Below are 20,887 nucleotides of genomic sequence, written 5' to 3' on the forward strand. Positions count from 1 at the left end.
GCCGGCGGCGGCGCTCGCGAGCACCTGTGCTTCCAGCCACCGGAGTGCTCCCACCTCGTTGGTCACGTTCAACTTTTCAAATAAAATTAATCCAATCCAAAACTTTTAATTCGGTGTCTGCTAGAAATTGTTAAAAGATTATTATTGATGGTAAAAATGTTTTTATATCAAAATGCACTTCTGACTGCACTAATGGTAGATAAGTACCTCGAGGGTGATTGTCTTCCAACCACGCTATGCAGAATTATTGCTGGCGTAGTTTAGTGAGTCGGACCGCTTGTCAAACTTTGGTAATTTAACTTCAAAACAGGTTCCTGTCGGTGTACCAGGGCCGAACATTTGTTCCACCGCGTTTGGGATGTTGCTTGCTCTATGACAATAACATCAAAGACACTTCGATTGAAAATATTGAGCACAGTTTGAGAGCTTCCGCCTGGAACTGGTAACTTAATGGCATTTAATCACTATAAAAGAGGCTGTAAACTTTGTATCATTACTTTATTATGTAGCTCACGATACTCAACTTCAAAGCAAATGAAAACAGAAAAGCCTTTTTAATTTCGTTAATATCAGCCTGAAAATGGGGTTTATAATACTTTCTTAACTTAAGTTTAGTCAACTCTTCGGGTACTTATACTATATCTAACAAGTGGTCAAATGACCTTTATCCCTCGGCTGACCGCTACTGTACCTCAAAGGGTTTATTAATCTATTTTTGACCTCATGGGTGGGTATATCCTTTTTAAGGTCCCTATTACCTAGATTAGTGGAAACAACCTTAAAATCATAATTTGCCTTTGTTATTCATTTGTGTCATTTAAAGCGAACTAATATAACATCAAAACTTGACCCTTAAAATATTGTAAAAGACCTAAACGAAAACAGTCCTAAATTAATTTCCCTTTGTAACCAACAAAGCGGTAAAACCAAGTAGATTTGTGACTGCACAGAGAGCCACGTCGACCCTTAACATTTATATAAATTATCAACACTTCTGTATCTAAGGCTGAAATGTTGTTTGTACGTAGCCATGTTACTATGGGTACCTACTATCTGGACCAAATTAAACTATTTTATACGCAGTACTGACAACTACACTATTAATGGTCATGAGTTTCCAAAACTCGATTGGAAAATGGCAAGAATTTGCTCTGTGTTTATTTTCATCATCATCATTTATTGTTTATTGTTATAAGATACTACTTGGACCTTTTTGTTTGGCTGCCCTGTGACGGAGTTCGGCAAAGTTTTTCAGGTTAGTACAGAAAGGGCTTTTGTTGTGACGCTTTGGGTGCAGAGAGCAAAAGCAGCTAGCTACATGGACGAACCTTTTGTCATAAACCACAGACTGTGAATTGATAATGGTTGTATAGTATTTGTTGTGTTTTACGTCGTGACCCCAGTGTGTGGCCGCTCATTGTCAGCCGGGAATTACAGGTAGATCTGCTTTGTTACAAAACATCCTATAATTAATTAGTATAGTGCCTTAAGTTATACAGTTCTTTCCATTGAAAGTTAAAAGTGCGTCCAAAAATCGCCGCGTTGCTTAGAAACCTAAGTGATTTTGAGAAATGTCGACCTCTCTGCGCGCAATTTCCTTAGGACAGGAGGTGCGAGATGGAGCCTTTCGACCCAAAACGGAAAGTGAATACCTAATTCAATTATACTATCTTCTATCGACAAAGAGGATTATTTTATTGGATTTGTAGAGAGTATTGCCCGTAAAATGTTTTGTCTTACAGGACTTATACAATGAAGTAAGGAAATAGGAAGGCTGCTGCACTAGAATATTTATGTTATAACCTGTTCCAATATGGTATCGCGAACCGCGCCATCAATCCTCGTACAGACGCGGCAGTTACCTGTCGCTTTTAAATCATATGAAACAATTTGTACAAACAAAGACGCGGTCGCATAAATTTGTTTTACGCAGCTCTGCAACGTTCGCCGAGCGACTAATTAGAACATAAATCTGTCTTAATACAAATCCGTACTTTTTACGACGGAATTCTGTGTCCGTATGAAACTCTAGTGGTATGTTCCCGGTAATGTTTTCACACGTCTCTCATTTTTATTCAGAACTTAACAAAATTGTACGGCGCACTCGTTCTAATTACAAAAGAGTTTAACTTGGAGAATAACTAACTTTTCATTCTCTAACAAAAATGGAAAATTTTGTGTGAATATATTACTTACAATGTGCGTTCAGGTGAAATAGTTTAGATTAATTTTCCCTTCAGTTAAAAATATCGTGTTTTGTTATAATGTTGTTCGTTGCGACATTGCGTCAAGGCTTAAGAAGTACCTAAGGGTCACGCAAAGATGTTTTAATAAAATAACCGAATATTATATTTTCACTTTAATATAGATATAGGTACCAATGGTGCCAAGTGGTGGTGTACAAGTGGTGGCCTAGTGGGTAAAGGACCAACCTCTCAAGTATGAGGGCGCGGGTTCGATCCCAGGTCAGGCAAGTACCAATGCAACTTTTCTAAGTTTGTATGTACTTTCTAAGTATATCTTAGACACCATTGACTGTGTTTCGGATGGCACGTTAAACTGTAGGTCCCGGCTGTCATTGAACATCCTTGGCAGTCGTTACGGGTAGTCAGAAGCCAGTAAGTCTGACACCAGTCTAACCAAGGGGTATCGGGTTGCCCGGGTAACTGGGTTGAGGAGGTCAGATAGGCAGTCGCTTCTTGTAAAACACTGGTACTCAGCTGAATCCGGATAGACTGGAAGCCGACCCCAACATGATTGGGAAAAAGGCTCGAAGGATGATGATGATAGATATAGGTACCAATATTAACTCTCAGCTAGTCACAAGGTAATGTTTATTAAGTTACCTTATAGTTTTTACAACGTAAATCAAACGCCTGTAATTTTGCAAAAACAATCGTTTATCATCAACTTCTGCGAAGTTATTTTTAGGTCTCTCGATACTTGATGTATATTTCAAATATTCTGAAAGAGCGTAAAGCATAATTTCGGAATACATATTACGCTGTTCAACTTCCCTATCACACAAGTTTTCGATGGAATTTATATTTTCAGAGAGAAAAGTTGAGTGATAGGTACGTTTTTTTTTCATCAAGCTGAAACGTTGTAAGTGGCAAGTATATTTGTCAATAGGTAAGCTGAACATTTTAATACGATGTACGTTTTATATTCAGGGCGCATATACACGGGCGTACGTTATTGCAGCGGGGTGGGATTTATGACGGTGCTCATTTTAAAAATAAAGCTATTCCTTCTAAAATATTGTCATATCTGCTTTAAATTTTTCACTTGATATGCCCCGTAGGCCACATTACGAAATGTCAACCGGGTAATATGAGTGAACGCGTGAATTTTTGATTTTAATTTTATTGTCGCTTCTATTACCTACTGAATTCTACGGCCCGTGCTTTAAATACATATTTTATTTTATGGATGTCCAATTTGCATTGTGTTACTTTGTTTTAACTTTATTCGAGATAGATTATTGCAATATTCGCTACGTAAATGCTCTTCGGTCCATCACTTTTAAAATATGTCCACTAGATGAGCAAAAGGCTTAATTAGAAAAACGCAAAAATACATCAGCATCAGCTTTTAATCTAAAAGAACGCCCGTGGGCTACTCATCTTTATTTTTATACGAATTTTCATTTGCTTTCGAGTTTCGAACGAGTTTCTTTCAGGATAGCTACTTGGATAAATTAAGCGCGTACATCATATTTAATGTTCCAATGTGAAGCGAATTGAGATGAGTAGCTACCTTCCTACATAATAATACAATTACTTATTCACAGATGTTTTAAATTGCATTATGCAGACAACAAAAGTTGGAAAATTGCTGCTTTTAAAAGTCCTTTTTCTTTTCTAGTTCATATAGATATACTATTTTCGGAGTATATTATGTGTGCAAGTATGTATCTCGCATTTGATCATCTTATAATGGGGGTGTTAATTTTAAGAGCAAGCAGAAATTAACCCCATATAATAGCTGGTAGCTAGTTATTATTATGACAAGACACAAAGGGGAGCACGTTCCGTCGTAAAGCATCTAATGTTTTAATTCCTGTTTACTTATTTTGTTTATTACACTCTCTTCATAAAGGCTGTGCAGGTGTAAGTGTTCTCACGAAGCAATTAACGTCCAAGTTGAAGGGTTGCTCTTGAACCTCAAAAAGGAAGCAAAGAAAAACAGTAATGTGGTCTTAGCCATTATTTTGTTGTTCCAAATGTTTTTTCGCTCAAGGTATGAAAATAAACGTGTAACCTCATTACGACTTGGTCGTAACTTTTGGCTCAGTTTTACACCAAAATATTTTTGTTATTTTTTCTTGTGGGGTTTTTAACGGTGGTGCGCAAGCCGAATTAATGCCGCGTGTCATGAATTTCTGTAGGAGGTCATAGAGCGACCGCGAAGTTAGCGCATGCAGTTGTGGGAGAGGCCATAACTTTACACGCAACATTAAGTTGGGATGCAGTCGCGACACGAACTCTAATGGGAACTAGGCATTGTTCCACTGGATAAGACTGCTCTTTTTAATCTATTTCTATGTCCATTGCTACATTCTTTTTTCAAACAACATTTGTGTCAGATATTTTGAAGAAAAGTTTCGTTCTCAATGTTTTCAATAAAACGGGCAAGTTCTATCCAAATAATAATATAATAAGAATGAAAAGGGGCGTCATAATTCGTGGCATTTGCGCTAAGTAACCCTAACGAATTTATCAGATAATTTGATTTCCCTTCATTTAACGATAGTGGTAAGAGAAAATGTGATGGAAAATCCCTTGTTTTTTTCGAAACAAGAAGGCAAGGAGTGCGCTTCAGTGTCGAGAAAATTTCGGCAAACACTACTAATGTAACTTTTTTAAATTTAATTTGCTATCGTCAATATTGGTGACTCACGCGTGGTCCTAATGGTGATTATATCAGTCATAAACTTCATTATTATATTTAAAAACTTTTCAAACGGAGGTAAATTACCCTCAAGTGGTACCCTAGCAACAAGTCCCTACCTAGATAACACGAGAAGATTTAACAAAACCCGAAAATGTAAATGTTTATACCTGAAGAGGTTTTACACATGACTGCTTACATTAAGCACCTATGTCATGAATTATATACAAGTAGACATCTGTAACAAGCTTGTAACACATACGGATTATTTGAAAATTGTATTTTGCTTTAAAAATAAATGTAGGCGCTTACTTTAACCTTACATATCCTTGCCTTCAGCTATATTTTATTAGCTGCGTGTATTTAATGTTTCTTTAATTTGAGTGGTACATATATTGGCGTGAAATAGTGTATAAAATGATACGACTGAATTCGAGAAAAAAATTATACTAAGCTCCCGACCACTGACTTGCACTGAGTGCACGTTAAATTGTGGGTCCCTTGGTATTATTTTAATCTTTAGCAGTGTTATAACGGGTATTCAGAAGTCAAAATGTCTGGGAACCAGTCCTAAGGTAACTGGGTTGATAAAGTCGTTGTCCCGTGTAAAACACTGGTACTCAGCTGCATCCAGCATAGATGGCAAAACGGCCAGGCAGATCATGATAATTCATATCTTATTTTAAATACGTGAAGTAACGATCGTCTTTGCTGGTAATGTCGCCTTAATTTATTCACAGGCTGAACACGATCCCGACCTTAACAAGATACATTAAGAAAATTAGCGTTTGACTCAGTTCTCTCTTTTGACACAGAATTCCTTGATTGGCCTGCTTACGTTACTGAAATTTGATTACAGTGTGTGCTATAAAAATAGAAGGGGATTAATTCTATGTTTGGAAACTTTTGGGAGATTCCGGAAATGTTAAATTGAAGAAACATGTATGTGTAACTGATTTAAATAAAATGATTCAACTCACTTTAGGCGGTAAGTAGATACCATTTCAAAAGCTCGGCTTTCTCCATTAAAGTGTTTTTAATATTGGCATGAATTCATTGAATCTTTTATAACGTGTATTATCCGGATAGTTTAATCCGCTTATTAAGCTTTCGAAACGAGAGTTAATTTAGTTTTCAGAAGATCGCAGGTATTAGGCGATTTTAAAATAGGCGATACGTTAAGATTAGTGAGTGTAACGAAACAGTCTGAATCCCGACGGGCTATCGTTTAAACTAAGTGCCTATAATTCGCAGGAGTTTGCCCTCTGCCGCCGCTGGCCGTGGGGAATCGCGCTCCGCCGCTCTGAATTATTTCTTACACATAAACGTACGTAATAGTTAGCCCACACCATAGTCTAATTTTTATCGTAGTCTTATGTGAACAGAGCCTAATAATATGTTAAATTGCGATATCTACATAAAATACCCACTCAAAACGATTTTTGTTGATCATAATTAAGCACTCCAAATATTCAGAAATTTTGAAATTAAAACTACTTAAGTTGTGGTCTGGCTAAACCACTATTCGACTAGGGCTGCTAACACTTTCAATAATTAGATTATTAATTTTAACATCTTGGAGCATAAAAGAGAACTTTATAAGTATCTTGTGAAAACTTTTATTAATAAAAATGTTTCAAAGTTACGCGCTTTTCGGTTTCAAGGCAAGACAATACACATTCTTACGAAGTACCAAAATCCAAATATTCACATGACAACATTCTTTGTTCAACGTTATTCCAGATTCGAGGTTAGTGACAAATTCTTTGACAAATTGCTTTTTATATTTGTTTTAGCAAGAGGACTCTGATTGGCTATGTAATAAAGAAGGTAAGAGCAGTTTTATACATAAAACAGGGTGACAAGGTTTAGCAAAGCCTAGCAGTGACCGTAAACGCTCACCTCTTGTGAAAGCGTGTTACACGTTCCATGTATGCGTTAATCGGAAGGCTAGGGGTAAGTCCGACAGGGGTGGCGACCAGTCGGCCGGTTTTATTGGCGTTACTAATGAGTTGCTAATTCAATTTCATGGACGCAGGGTCTGTGACGCGTCGGGAGCGCGGCCCGCTCAGCCGCTCGATCGCCACACGTCTCCGGCCGTAAAGAGCTTTGTGCTATTCCAATAGCTGCCACTGTTTTCTGAATGCCAAAGAAAAGTTGGTGAAAAGTGGAACAGCAATCTTTGAGATCGTATTTATGGCGCATAATCAAATATAAACAAAAAGTAAGTAAACAACAAGCTAAAAAGGTTTTTTGTAATTTTAAATGTTTTTGTAATTCCAGAAGAAAAAGGAAAAGGTTACTTAGGAAAAAGTTAATTTAATTAAACCAATTAAGTGATTTCTTAGTATTGGTTAAAATAAAATGTTTGTTATTATATTTTATTTTTTAAATAAACAGAAATTAAATAATAATGTTATTCATGTGCAATGTGTATTTTATATTTAAAGCCAGTTAAGCCAAACCTACTAAGTATATATGTACATACTTACTTTCATGGGTGGCGTTTGGGCGGGCGGCACGGGTGACTTTTCGGAACACAACGCGACTCGAGATTTGATTGATCTTAAGTATAGCTTAATTTATGTCATAAAAGGCCTTCCGAAGGTTTCTCGTTGCGTTGGCAGTTCAGTAGCTCAATACAAAAATAAGGCTGTTGATATGCAAGATAATAGACACAGAAAACTGTAGAAAAGGGATTACAACTTCATATTGATCCTTTTAAGTATTTATACAGTACCTAAATTCGAAACTTTTCTGCTGAGTTCACGAAAAATACGTCTCCTACATACTTGTACTTACGTGTCCTATCTCGTGAAAACTTAGTCAAATGGCGGCGTACGTCAGTTCTCATCCATTTACTTAATGCGGTCAATAAAACCATTGTGTTATTTGGTTTATGACGACCTGCTCGTTCACTGCCGAAGAAAGTTCTGACAAAATGAAGGAAACTTTTGATTCCCCCGCACCAAATCATTGTGGCGAAAATAAATAACCTTTTTGTCTAATAGGAAAGCTTTGTGGTGAAACTCTTTTGTTATAACAATAACCATAAAACTGTTTATTTATTATCTTTCTATTAAGTAGTTGTAGGAAGCATTTTCTTATAGTAAAATAAGATTATGGTTATTGTTTTAGACTCATGAGGGTTGTATAATATAATGAACGAAAAAAGTCGATTAGTACCTAGTCAACCCCAGGTCAGAGTGACTGCTAATTGTGCGATGAGATACCTTTGTACCTAAAACATTAGTAGCTGGATGTTGCTGCACCAAATTCATATCAGCATCCATTGTATTGTACAATTTAATTCTACATCAGGGTCCTGCGTGCATGGCGTAGTAAGAGAAATTACAAAATCTTCGTGGAGACCTTCTTCGCCACGGGTCGTACCCGCCACAGCCTGGCATAAATCATCCTTCATTCTGGTATGCAGAATTAAACTAATGCTTCTCAACCTGCATTAACTTTTACAAGAGCTATGTGCTCTCATTATTATATTCTACTTACCTACTCTATTTCTGTAGCAAAAGAGAATTTATGGATTTAAATCTTTGGTGTTACCAAAAAACCTCAACCAAAATACGTGACCCTGAACCAACAAACAGCAATAAAAACAATAACAAGTTGTGACATTTGTAACATTTTGTTTTATTCAGTTACGTCTTGTTGTAAGTGTTTATAACAAATAACAAGTATCGAGAAGTCAATACTACGCAACTGTCAGTTCCGTTCAGCAACAAAGTTACGCCTGAAAGAAATAACACACTTTAAAGTTAGTGAATTCAATCGCTGGAAGACGGTAACTTCGTACAATTGTTTTCTTTCTCAAAGTGTTGCACTTAGACGAATTTGTAGAGATACTGTGTATCGACTCGCCTCCGCCGTTGTTGCAAAAACTACCTCAAATGGATTGCTGTAGTAATTCTTGTACGAAATACTACCTTCGATGGCTTAGAGTTTAGTTTACGATAGTTCGCAGACAATACTTGGCTCTGCTGCTTTATGCCGGCTTTGGATTACATAATATACAGCTTGAAAGTACACATGTACTAATCTTGGGACGGTTGACTCATAACATTTTAAGAATTTAGTTTTTTTTTTAAGAATAATTCGAAACGAACTGGTAATTTCTGCTGAAGGCCAACACTGCTCTCAATTCTTCAGTGGCAACGTACCAAAGTCAATGAGATCGTGGTTCTATAGACCAACAATAAAAATTTATTATTATTTAATTTTATTTTCTAAAAATACCCATTGCAACATGTGAATCTTTAAGAGAATTACTCAAAAGATGTATTACCTTTAGGTTCTACCTATCGGTGTTGTAAGCCGCTACATTAACACCATTTTCCCGCGCTCATTCCACTTGCGGGTTAGTTTGAAGTCTGTCTATCGTACTCAAGCACCATTCAAGTTAACCATTAGGTACCCTCGGCTCGCGTTAGTCTAACAAGTTTTGCTTATGATAAACAACTAGCTATGTTTCACATCTAAGTTTCTATTCCTTACTTTTTATTGGCAGTGTTTGACAGCCATAAAAAAAACATTAAAGTCCTCATTTTAATGGAATGTATAAACCTAATCGCGTAAATACTTACATAAAACTACAACCTTTATATTCTTGATATAATAAAACAATGGGAAATAAAATTCCATCGCTAAACCGCTATAAATACCTAAGGAAATATAATTTATGTGTGAGAGCAATATATTGTACATTCACATCTTTTTCAATTCCATTCTCATATAAAAGGACAATAAAACTGTTATAGTCACTTATTCCGCACTAGCCGACGTACGAGTATAAGACAAGAATTCGTCGAATGCAAAATAGGAGAGCAAACAATTGTATGCGCAGGCACCATGTTTCAGTGCCAAGAAATAATCTCTTACGTGACATTAACATACATCATGTGCAGAACAGCTGCCAAAACTGTCTGCCAGAGGTCTTGCTCCGCACTACTTACTAACTAAAACAATATTACTTAGCGGAGTTATTCTGGCGCATCGCTGGAGCTCCCAAACCGCTGACTTCTGTTCGCGGGCTGCGCCCCGATAGGTGCGCCACTTAAACCTTTACAACTTTTAATAATTCCACCGACTGTTGTTCACCAAGAAATAGTTTACTTCTAAGAAAATATGCTGAAAAGAGGCGATCGTTACGAATGTTACAATAAGCCTTGGTCTGAAAAGAAAATTGTTAACCTAATTGGGCAGTAAGCTACGCTTGTAACATGAAAGGCATACTTAATGTTTATTTATATACTTTGTAAGTACCTAGTTTTAGAATAAAAAACATGAAAAATGTTAAAGCACTTTTACAATATCGTCTAACAACTTTAGAAAGCTAACACTGATAATACCTGAAATTACACTTTAGTTTTACGAACTCTATCCCGGCCAATGCAATACCCAGCCTTACCTAAAATTCATTATGTACTTAGTAGCAGTTTGCATGCAACAGTTCGTTTGCTGTTGCATTAAAACGCTGGCATGTGCACGGTCCCTAAGGCAGACAGCGAGCGGAGGCGCCATTGACCCATTTATGTAAAGGTATACATTTCAATGGGATTCTGTGGTATCAACAGGGATTAATCCCGCGCAAATCTCTATTTTAGTGGCGCGATCTGTGCACACCCAAACTGGGCCAATTAGAGCTTACTCGCACTAATCAGAATATCGATGGTGCTATGTATTCCTTGCCGGCGCCTGTGCTGTTTGACTCGGTTAAACATTGCACTTCTACAATTCACGTGATACTAGTAATCGTTCGGTGAATGCTGTTTGTCTTCATAATACGATAAAGTGATAAGGTAACAGATGATAAAGATTTGGTGTAGATTTATCAGTTTTTATCTTAAACTCTAATCTTAAGCCATCACATGTGTTAAAATTAAACTACATCTTAGAACCATCTAACGGGATATTAAAGAAATGTAGAGAGTACTGGAAACAGTAATGTTTTCATTTTTATTCATTGAATTTAACTAAGTTTGCTATGGAGAATAACTTTAGAGACATGAAAAAAACCGAGTAACACCTCGAAGCACATTACATAGGCACTCCAATACAAACAAAACAAAACAAAGCCGTAAAGTTAATGGCCTAGAAAAAATACGGAACGAAGCCTTACCTAATAGCTAACTGATTTTTATCGAATTTACAGAACTTCGCTGAGCAATAACGAGAACAGAATTTCAAGAAGCACCAAGATTTGTTCTGTACAGACTGAACGGGAATAATAAAATGGCGCATTATCTAGCTCTCACCTTGAGCCGTCCACCTGCAAATTGTAGTCGAAGGTTTCATTAACTCACAAGTTAAATACAATCATCACCTCCACAAAACAACAAGCCAGCCTTAATAAACGAATGAATAGAAAAAGCAAAAAGAAAAATAAGGTAGTACGTTATTTACCAACTAAATAGGCAACGTAATTATCCCCCGAATCCCGAGCCAATTCCAGTGTTTAAGAAAGATAAACGAGAAGAAAAGGAAACTGTTCTAACAAAACTTGTAACTCACCCCAACTGGGGTGAATTACTTAACTGCTACCTGATGAATGGGGTTATTGGATTTAACTTTAATTTAGATAGTTATCATCCCATTAAGGTTTGATCTTCGCGTTCGGTTTTGGCTTATGACGTAAGCTGATTATTTAGTGGTATCTACATTTTGGGCCGTAGTGCTAGGGTTGATCGGAAATCATTTAGTTTACACAATAAAACAAGATTTTAGAACAGGTATAAGGCTATTAAGTTTGGTTCATTGAGATAATTAATAATTTAACCTAAGATTGTAAGCAAAAATGAAGGGAAAATAGCAGTCAGTTCATCATGATCTAGTTGTACCACAAGATATCTAATCCCAATCTTAATATTTCGTAATTTAGAAATCTTAGCAAAATATTTGCAGCTTTTAAAATTCTATAATTGATTCGCGCTATCTAATTCAGATCCTATTACCCTTAGCATGAAATCGTCCATGAATACTTACATCCATTCAATTAACAAGAATGATGCATGAGGACGAAGTTTTAATATTTAATTATCGCTCTCATGAAATATATTTTTCTGTCCGAAGTGGGGAGAGGCTTATAACTTCATTCCGGGCCGCAATTACATTGCAGTTTATTTTTTGCCAAGCGGCCTGTGTGGCATTTGCGAACATTTCAACAACTGCAAACATTCGTCATTAGTTAACATTATTCATTCGGATGCCTTGTTTTTCAACGTCTGCCTTTTAATGAAATGCCATTGAACCTATTTAGGCAACTATTGTATGAAGGAACCTGGCTTTGTTCAGATGAAAAGTAGACTAGTCTTGAGTCTTGACGTAGACAGTCTGTCTACTATATCTTTGTTCCTATACTTAGTTCTGAACCTCCGTAAGCAATGAAGCTCAATTGTCCTTGTGAAATTGTAGGCAATATCATGAAGAGTTGTTGCCGCGACTTTATGAAGCAAATAGAAATGCCATTGTAGAAAACAGGCGTCAGGGCAGGGACGGAGCCACTATAAGTTCCTATGTTGCGTACGTGATTACTCTCTAAATATTCCACTTTATTGTGCAATCCTCTCCTTGTCATGTGAAGAAGCGAAGCTAGGAGGAGCCTGAATAATTTAGTCGGTCGGCGGCGGATGTACCATTTATCCAAATTGTCGTCTCCAACGTGGAAGCAGGGGCGGGAGTTAAAAATGAACGAGCTGTCAGTTTCGCGTCGAGCTCACACCGATTTGCTCCAGAAAAAATGTAACACTAGAGCAGGGTGGGTACTATTTATGTTTGCCGGTTTCAGACTCAATTTTCAGCGATTCTGTTTATTCGTCCGTGTAAGAACTGTCAGTAAGTACTCTTCAAAGTATTTTTTATTTAACCTAAATAGGCAGATATGTATTTATGTTAAACAGGGCAAAGTCATTTAGCGTTGCTGCAATTATAAGAACTTGTAGAAATTAAAGCCTTGTAATGCATGGATACGTGAGCTTTATTAGTTTCAGTTGAAACGAAATGGCTCATAATTATAGCAGTATTTGAATTGGCTTTTCATAAACGACTACCTACCTATCGCATGTTCAGAAACTATTTGAATGCGGCAAAATTATAATTTAGGTGTCTATTTCTGCACAAGTTGAAATAGAATGGTGTAAAGTCACAACTATCAACATTAATAGTCTCGCCAAGAAGTTTTATGCGGCAGATGTAATCAAAACAGGTCTGAAAACTTTAGGAAACTTTAGGTTGGTAGAAATGTTGAACTTATTTTCTTTTACATATGTGATCATCACTTAGTTACATAGGTACAATACCTAATTCTTTATAACGCTTGTACCTACCTAGGTACCTAATATAAAAAGGTAGAGGTTCTGTACAGAGGATAACACTATTGCACCGACATAAAATTGAAGGAGCAGGTAAATCAAATAATAAAGGAAAATTCCATTACTGTCCCAGGTCAGATAGCCGAAGATTTCTCGCGAAAAAGAATTTCATTTCGTATCTAAGGAAGTTTTAAAATAGTAGTCAGGTAGATATATATAGGTACCTACAACATAGAGATAGCTGAATCTACAATCAAGTGCTGGCTGTCGTGAAAAAATATTGGAACACGATTTCGTTTAAATTGATGATGATGATGATGATGATGATGTTCTCCTAGCCGATTATCGGCTACGGCGGCTGTTCTCATGTAAGGAGATTAGCCAACTGCGCAGGACATATTATAGTGCACGAGCATTTGCGCAGACACAGGTGCACTCACTATTCCTTAACTCTCATAGCCCGATGGGACGGCAATCCGACACGACCGGAAAGAGATCAGGCGCAGGACCGACATTTACGTGCTCTCCGATGCACGGGTGTATCAATCACCACCTTCCAGGCTCCGGGCTGCTATGTGAAAGTCTTCTAAAACCCACAAAGCGATTTCGGCCCGACTCGAGAATCGAACCCGAGACCTCGTGCTCAGCAGCCGCACTTGCGACAGCTAGACCAACGAGGCAGTTAAAAAAAAGTCGTTTAAATTAGTGATGTACTTAGTAGTCGTAGGTACCACGTTCTTAGCATGCCTTTATATTAAGGTTGATACATCGTGGGCTAATTAAACAAATAAATACATAGGTTCAACAACAACAATAGGTACATAGGTTCTTCAAACGTTTTTCTTAACTTTTCTCATCCAAACGGTGAAATGCGATCCCAGTCGTTCAAGACATACGATTCGTACGTAGGTCGTGGTTTCGAGCCCTAACAGGCGTGCACTGTAATTCGTGCAATTTGTTCAATTAGCATTCTGATAACGGTGAAGGAAAATTACCTGCTCTGGAATCGGTATTGCCTTTCCTAGGTGTTAGAGGTACCTACCTACCCACTTTTTAGACACCTACTTACTCGAAAAATCTTGCAAGTCTTAGAGCTTTAATAAGCACAAGTGTGCACCTTGGTAGCTGTACGTATTAGTAGAGGAACTGCAGCATATTTGGAATACTGCAGGTAACTTGGAATACTTCGATATCTAAATATATATAAACGCCATCTGAGTTTTTATGCCGTAAACATAACGTCAAACGATACACAAAGCCATACAGCATTAAAAACAGGACGCCATCTTGACATTTCGGCTACCAGCCCCCAGCGAACGAGACGCCTGATTTGAAAACTTTTTCGGTAAGAATGCAATCAGTGGTAATCATTTGCTGTAATACTCTAAATCTTTATTGTAATTATTTTAATTGCGGAGTGACCTTGTTAGTTTAAGATATTACTATGATTTTGTGAATATTTCTAGAATTAAAAATTTGACATGCAATTTTAAGTTAGGTTGGTGTGTTGTTAATTTGGAATACCGTGTTTTTTTTGCTTTTCAGTTTTTTTGGGAGTCGGTTTTATTTTTTTGTAAAAGTTTCTTTTTTTGTAAAGAGCCAATGACTATAAAAATATTAGAATTCTATTAGTTTCTAAGAAAAAGTGTTAGCAATTTTCAAAGAAAAAAAAATGAATATAATTTGGAATACTATATTCCAAATTATCTGCACCCTAAGTCAAATCACGTTTTTGGAGTATTTTTAGTTTGATAGGCATTTTGATAATATATCTGGTATTTTTTATATTTGATTGTTCTCATTATTAAAGTTTAATATTTTGACAATAATTTAATGTATTTTTTATTGAGCTATCCCGTTTCTCCTTCAATTTATTTTCAAAGAACAAACTGGTATTCCAAATATGCTTCACTTCCTCTATTAATTACTCACATTTTGTGGATCCTAAATAGGTGTTTTAATGGTAATTATCTCAGAAATCAAACTTAATTTTTCGCTTACTTAATTGTGCTCGGAATTTAGTTTCAGACTACCAATAAGTTTTGCGAGAACTTTTAGCTCTGTAGTCGTTAGGTAGATACCTACCTACTTACTCGTAGCTATCTATTAGGTAGCCGATTTAAAGATTTTTTTAAAGAAGTAACTAAATACCTAGGTAGTTTAAATCGTCTAAACAGGAAAATAACTCCATAACAATTCCTGCAGGATGGTAAATACGTACGTTAAATTATGGCAGTTACATTGATTTTCTTTAAAATTGCTTGTAAGTTATTTAAAGCTGGTATGGTCCTTGGTAATACCGTTCGCGCATCGCATGTCAACCGCGGGTAACAAATTGGTTTCAGCTGAACACACAGCTAAGTAGGCCGTGATATTTGTTAAACGGATTTACCTGCACATTCTATATTCATAAGTTCTGTTAACCATTTTGAAATAGAAGGATATTTATTTCTGAGGGTAGTATGACTTAATGTTTAATTTCCTGAGTACTTTATTGTCGCCAGTAAGGCTGCTATTGATGTTTCGATAGTAGGTAGATATTTTTAAGATAATACCGTAACCCTAATTTACTGATTATTTTGTGTACTCCCCCTCCGTGTCCTTATATACTCTCTTTATTTACCTACTCCCCCTATAAACTGCGTTATGTACCTACTGCTACTAAATACTTCCTCATGTACTTGAAGTGTTTTTTCGGCCATATCCGTTGGATTTACAACCTTTTTTGAGGGTTTGATCCACGCCTTTGGTAATCTAGAGACGTCCGTTGTTACAGGCTGTAGTTTGTACTGAAGAAGTTGTACAAGATATGCTACAAATGGCTACTTAAAAAATGTTTACCGAGGAATATTTTTAGGGGAAATGTATGTGAGTGAAATTGAAAACCAAAACTGTGTTTGTTAAAATTTTATTAAATTATTAGTTAATACATTAATACCAAGGCATTAACGGCCACTTGAACTAAAAGCTATGTGTAATGAAACTAGCGCAGCTTAATGTTTCTAGAATAACTAGAAGGAAGGTATATAATGTCAAAATCAATTAAATGTGACCATATAAATGATAAATTTCCTCTTTTGTAACTCAAAATACTTATTTTATAACATACATAAAAAGTAAATACAGTATGTTTAATCTTTGTTATTCAATAGAAATTTTTGTAGTCATAAAAGAACATTTTTATGAGAAATGCAATTTTCCGTGACTAATAAGGCTAAACTGGTAAAGCTAAACTTAAAGTTATTTGATAAGTTCGTACAGATATAAAAGCATTCTCACACCGCACCAAATGCGATTAATACAACAAAAATAAACAGAAGTGGCCAGTTCAGTCTTAAATGCACTGGATCTTGTGATGTAACGTGCTAATGAAACTGATAGTTCGTAGAAAACGTACAAAATCTGAGACACATTTTGTTTCAAACTATCAGTGTGTAATAGAACGTCACTTCTGGTTATATTCATTAGTGCTTGAGTTTCTAGAATGTTCTAGCAGGGGCGACGGTCGGGGCCACGGCGACGCGGCGCCGCCTTCAGAATGTTGTCGACACGAAGGATCATCTCAGCAGCCTCGGAGGCAGATAGGAGTACTTGACGTTTTACTACGTACGACTCGGTGATGCCAAGCTTCTTCATGTCACCTACGCGGCCCTCTTGCATGTCTGTAGAACAGAGTTTATTATTTTATTATGAATATAAAATTATGTAATTCGTAGTAATTCGGAAGGAGGAAATTGTAATTTAATATAGCACAATCAGCTATCCATGTTTTGTTACTTTACATGCAGCTTCCAGAATAAACAATAGATTTTGACACTAATTCCATCCATTATCACTAAAATAATTTCTACAGGCAGGTTTATAGGTAAACAAAAGAACATCGCCAACAATTTGTACCATTGAATGATTTATTGAACTGTGCTATTGTAGTCTCTCATGTATATGTGTAAAAATTAGGTCTCATTCAGAACAACCTGCAGGACACTCGATCCAATCACAAAATTCTCGCCTGTTTGAAGTAACTTTCCCATCAAGAGGAAAATTATAATTTTTTTGTTTTAAATTGCAGCATTAACTTACCAAGTCCCATAGTGGTCTCTCCCTGCGCATGGTGGGCACGGAGTCTGGAGATGAGGTCAGCTGAGTCGTAGCCGGCGTTATCAGCCACAGCTGACGGCAGGCGACGGAGGGCGATGGCGAATGCTTCGGCCGCGGCTGATTCCTTACCGGCCGTACGAGCTGCTACACGCGATACCGCTTCAGCCATCAGCATTTCACTGGCACCTACATGACAATAACATTTCATAAGTGTTTATCAGTCACATTTGAATACCATGTTAGTGGGTTATAAAACTGGACGTTTCGGTTTTTGTATGGAAAAAACCGCAGCACCATGAATAGTCATAATAAATAGCCAAATTCATGGATTACATGACTATTACCTTTCTAAAGAATAACTGATAACCATCACCTTTGATAAAGGTATGGTCTATGATTATCAATTAGGCGATCAAGTCCCGATTGTGTATATAAGTCGCGAAAGTTTAAAATTCTTAACCGATTAGCATATTGCAGAACTTTACAGATATAACTCTAATAACAACTTAACACACATTCACACTAAATAATACAAAAATTTTCCTTACCTCCACCATAAACAACTTTAGGTTCCTTGACGGTAGCGGCGAGGACACAGAGCGCGTCATGCAGAGAGCGCTCGGCCTCGTCAATGACCTGCTGCGTGGCGCCGCGGATCACTACCGTACACGCAGAGCCCAGCTCCACGCCGGAGAAACGGATCAGGCACTCGTCACCGATCAGTACCTGCAAAATTATAAAGATATGATTAGTAAATGATATCAATAAATGTTTTTGTTATTATCTAACTTCATTGTTTGAATGTTTGTTTTTTTGTTGTCTACGATATGCTATCTGCGATAAAAATGGGCTGTTTTGACCGGGTTCGGAAGTAGTTTCCCCGGAACGCGGATGAAACCGTCAGGAACGTCTATTTAAGGATAGAGAGACTCCTGGCTATGCAGCAGTTGCACAAGTCGGCAAATTCATGTCAAGCAATTCCTGGGTCAGACAGAAGTCAAAATGTCTTACCAAGAGGTAGGTAAGCAGTGTCCAGGGGATCTGAGTTAGATAGGCCATCACACCTTTTAAAACACACATAATCTGCAGAGAATAATTTAACTCTTTATAAGATGAAGTAAATACCTGTTCAATAACTTTGCAGTGTCCCAGTTTGACCTTGTCAGGTGAGTCGAAAGTGGAGACGATTTCACCGCCGGTAACGAGGGCCAGTCGCTCAATACCGTCGAAGTCAGCGTGCTCAATAGCCATCACGCCGGCATCAGCGAACAACTGTTCAGGGTAGTTGTAGATCAGTTGCCTGAGAAAAAAACATGGATTTTGTTATAAACAAAAAGTATTATTGACATTTCACATTCTCAGATGAGAGGCAGTTGTCAAAAATGAGTTCTAACAACAGTAATAGAATATATGAAGAATCAAAAGATATTGGTAAATGGTTAATTACCTGTTAATAAAGACATTGCATTTGTGTGCCAAGATTTTGTTGACTTTGTCCTTCATTTTTTCCTTCTCAGCAACTTCGAGTTCAGCAATCTTAGCCATAGAGTCTACTTTGATGGTTGATCCAAAGACCTTGATTTTGTCTGTGTCCATCGGTGTGTTGGCGATCAGGATGTTGGCATTCTCAATACGCTTGGGTTGGTGTACTCCCACCTGAGAAAAATAAATTTTATATTATGTATAGATAGATAGATACTTTATTAGGTACACCACAGTTGAGTGAGACAGTTCTATGAAATTGGTTATTTGCAAAGTAACAATTAGTTCTCATAAATAGAGTATAAAGGTAAAAGTATACAATTTTTAAGTAAAGAAGGTTGTATACCTTTTTGTTTAATAGGAAACCTTCATCCAAGAAAGATTCTTCCAGCAGACCACCAGAGATTTTGATAATCTGAATAGCTTTAAGATTGCCAGAGCCTTTCAGACGGAGTACTGCATCCACTGCCAACTTTGTGAAGTGCCTGTAATTTATGATAATAATAATAAATTAAGTAGGCAAAAATATAGATTCAACCTACTAGTTTTATAACATGAGTTGTTTTTATTGAACAGAATACAGAAAACAAATATTTTGAACTATACATATAAAAAAATATAGCTATAAAGGAGTCTTATTAAATCTGTATTAAAGAAATATCTTACTCTTTGTGGTTGGACAGAATTTTAGAGCTCAAAGTTGTGCGAGCAATGTTCTCAAGGTCAGCACGGAGAGCTGCCTCATTGAAACTCTTCTCATGGTCAAAGCTAGCATCGGCAAGGGCTTGTTTAGCTGCGTCTACAGCAATGCGCCAACCAGCAATGATTGTTTGAGGGTGCAGCTTCTGTTCAACCAGTTTCTCAGCCTCACGGAGCAGCTCAGCGGCTATGAATAATGCAAATGAGGACATTGGTGATTCAAATTATTATAATTACACAAAACACATTCACAATGCGCAAAAAATATTTATCAACTTACTTGCATAGGTTTAAAATAAGGCTGTTTTTTTAGGTTTCAACACTTATAAATACTTCACAGTATGTTTACATACCTAAAACAGTAACAGATGTGGTGCCGTCTCCAACTTCATCATCTTGTACTTTTGACATATCAACCAAAATTTTAGCTGCTGGGTTATCCACACCAATAGATTTCAAAATGGTAGCACCATCATTTGTAACCTCAACCTACAATCATCAGAACAACACATTAGACTTCTTACCTTAAAGCAGAAAATGATTTTAATAAGTGAAGTATTGTTTAATAACACAAATTATATTTACCTGACCAGCGTTTCTTCCCATGGAAACCAGAATTTTATCCATGCCTTTAGGACCTAAAGTACTCTTCACCAAATCTCCTATGGCAATGGCGCCAATGAAGCTGGACATACGAGCCACTTCGGCTTTTTCTTCCTCCGCTTCATTTTTCAAAATTCGGATGGGATTTAGTGACACCTGCACAATAAATTCATGTGATCAAGACACACGTGCAACAAGAACAACGGTTCGAACATTTCTAGATTATTCGTGTTCTTTTAAGTCTTTTGGTAACCGAAATACTGAAAAACAAAGGTCGCAATGGAAATAACAGATTCTTTCTTACCATTTTGAGATATCTTTATGAATTTCCTATCAATCACTAATATAAATTACCGGCCACAAAATTCTGTAGCCAAGAAAGAAACGAAAGTTGACAGATGGACAGAGACAATAATACTTTATCCATTGGACAATAGACTATAGAGATGAACCGTGACTTTTAGGAGCTCCTTAGACGATCAATTATTAGTATTATAACAATATCTTTTTTTAATAACATTGCACAATGTTATTGTACTATTTGTAGCCTAACGTGCAATTCCATGAGCCACTTTACAGTTCCATGTCAGAGATTTAGCACGTTATTATCACGACAACTTTTATATATAACTTTCGAATTCGAGCTATTCTTTCGCCTATTTGGAATTTGTCTAAAAGCTTACTGGCAACACTGACACACATAAAAAAAATAAAAACGTACAGCAGGACGATACAGCACAAAAACAACCAATCACAAGCAAAATAAAAAAGTTTAAATACATCGGATT

The 20,887-nt window shown here is 36.8% G+C and overlaps 1 protein-coding gene across 1 annotated transcript; it reads right to left on the reverse strand.

Annotated features, from left to right (window-relative positions):
- Positions 1–16,109: 16,109 nt before the first annotated feature.
- Positions 16,110–20,565, reverse strand: LOC124632250 (T-complex protein 1 subunit beta). Its single transcript, XM_047167011.1, has 10 exons — positions 20,404–20,565; positions 20,082–20,255; positions 19,850–19,985; positions 19,464–19,683; positions 19,144–19,282; positions 18,763–18,971; positions 18,441–18,615; positions 17,864–18,041; positions 17,298–17,501; positions 16,110–16,879 (listed from the first exon to the last, which is right to left on the reverse strand). The coding sequence occupies exons 1-10, from the start codon at positions 20,404–20,406 to the stop codon at positions 16,707–16,709; spliced, it is 1,611 nt and encodes a 536-aa protein (XP_047022967.1). The 5' UTR covers positions 20,407–20,565; the 3' UTR covers positions 16,110–16,706.
- Between the last annotated feature and the right edge of the window lie 322 nt (positions 20,566–20,887).

This window comes from Helicoverpa zea, chromosome 8 (assembly GCF_022581195.2).
Source record: "Helicoverpa zea isolate HzStark_Cry1AcR chromosome 8, ilHelZeax1.1, whole genome shotgun sequence".
Classification (NCBI taxonomy): domain Eukaryota; kingdom Metazoa; phylum Arthropoda; class Insecta; order Lepidoptera; family Noctuidae; genus Helicoverpa; species Helicoverpa zea.

Bases quoted from the DNA above. Each gene is read 5' to 3' on its own strand.
- LOC124632250 (XM_047167011.1), bottom strand. The intron at 19,986-20,081 runs GTAAATATAATT...TGATGATTGTAG, and splicing joins TGGGAAGAAACGCTGGTCAG to GTTGAGGTTACAAATGATGG. The intron at 19,283-19,463 runs GTAAGATATTTC...CATAAATTACAG, and splicing joins ATTCTGTCCAACCACAAAGA to GCACTTCACAAAGTTGGCAG.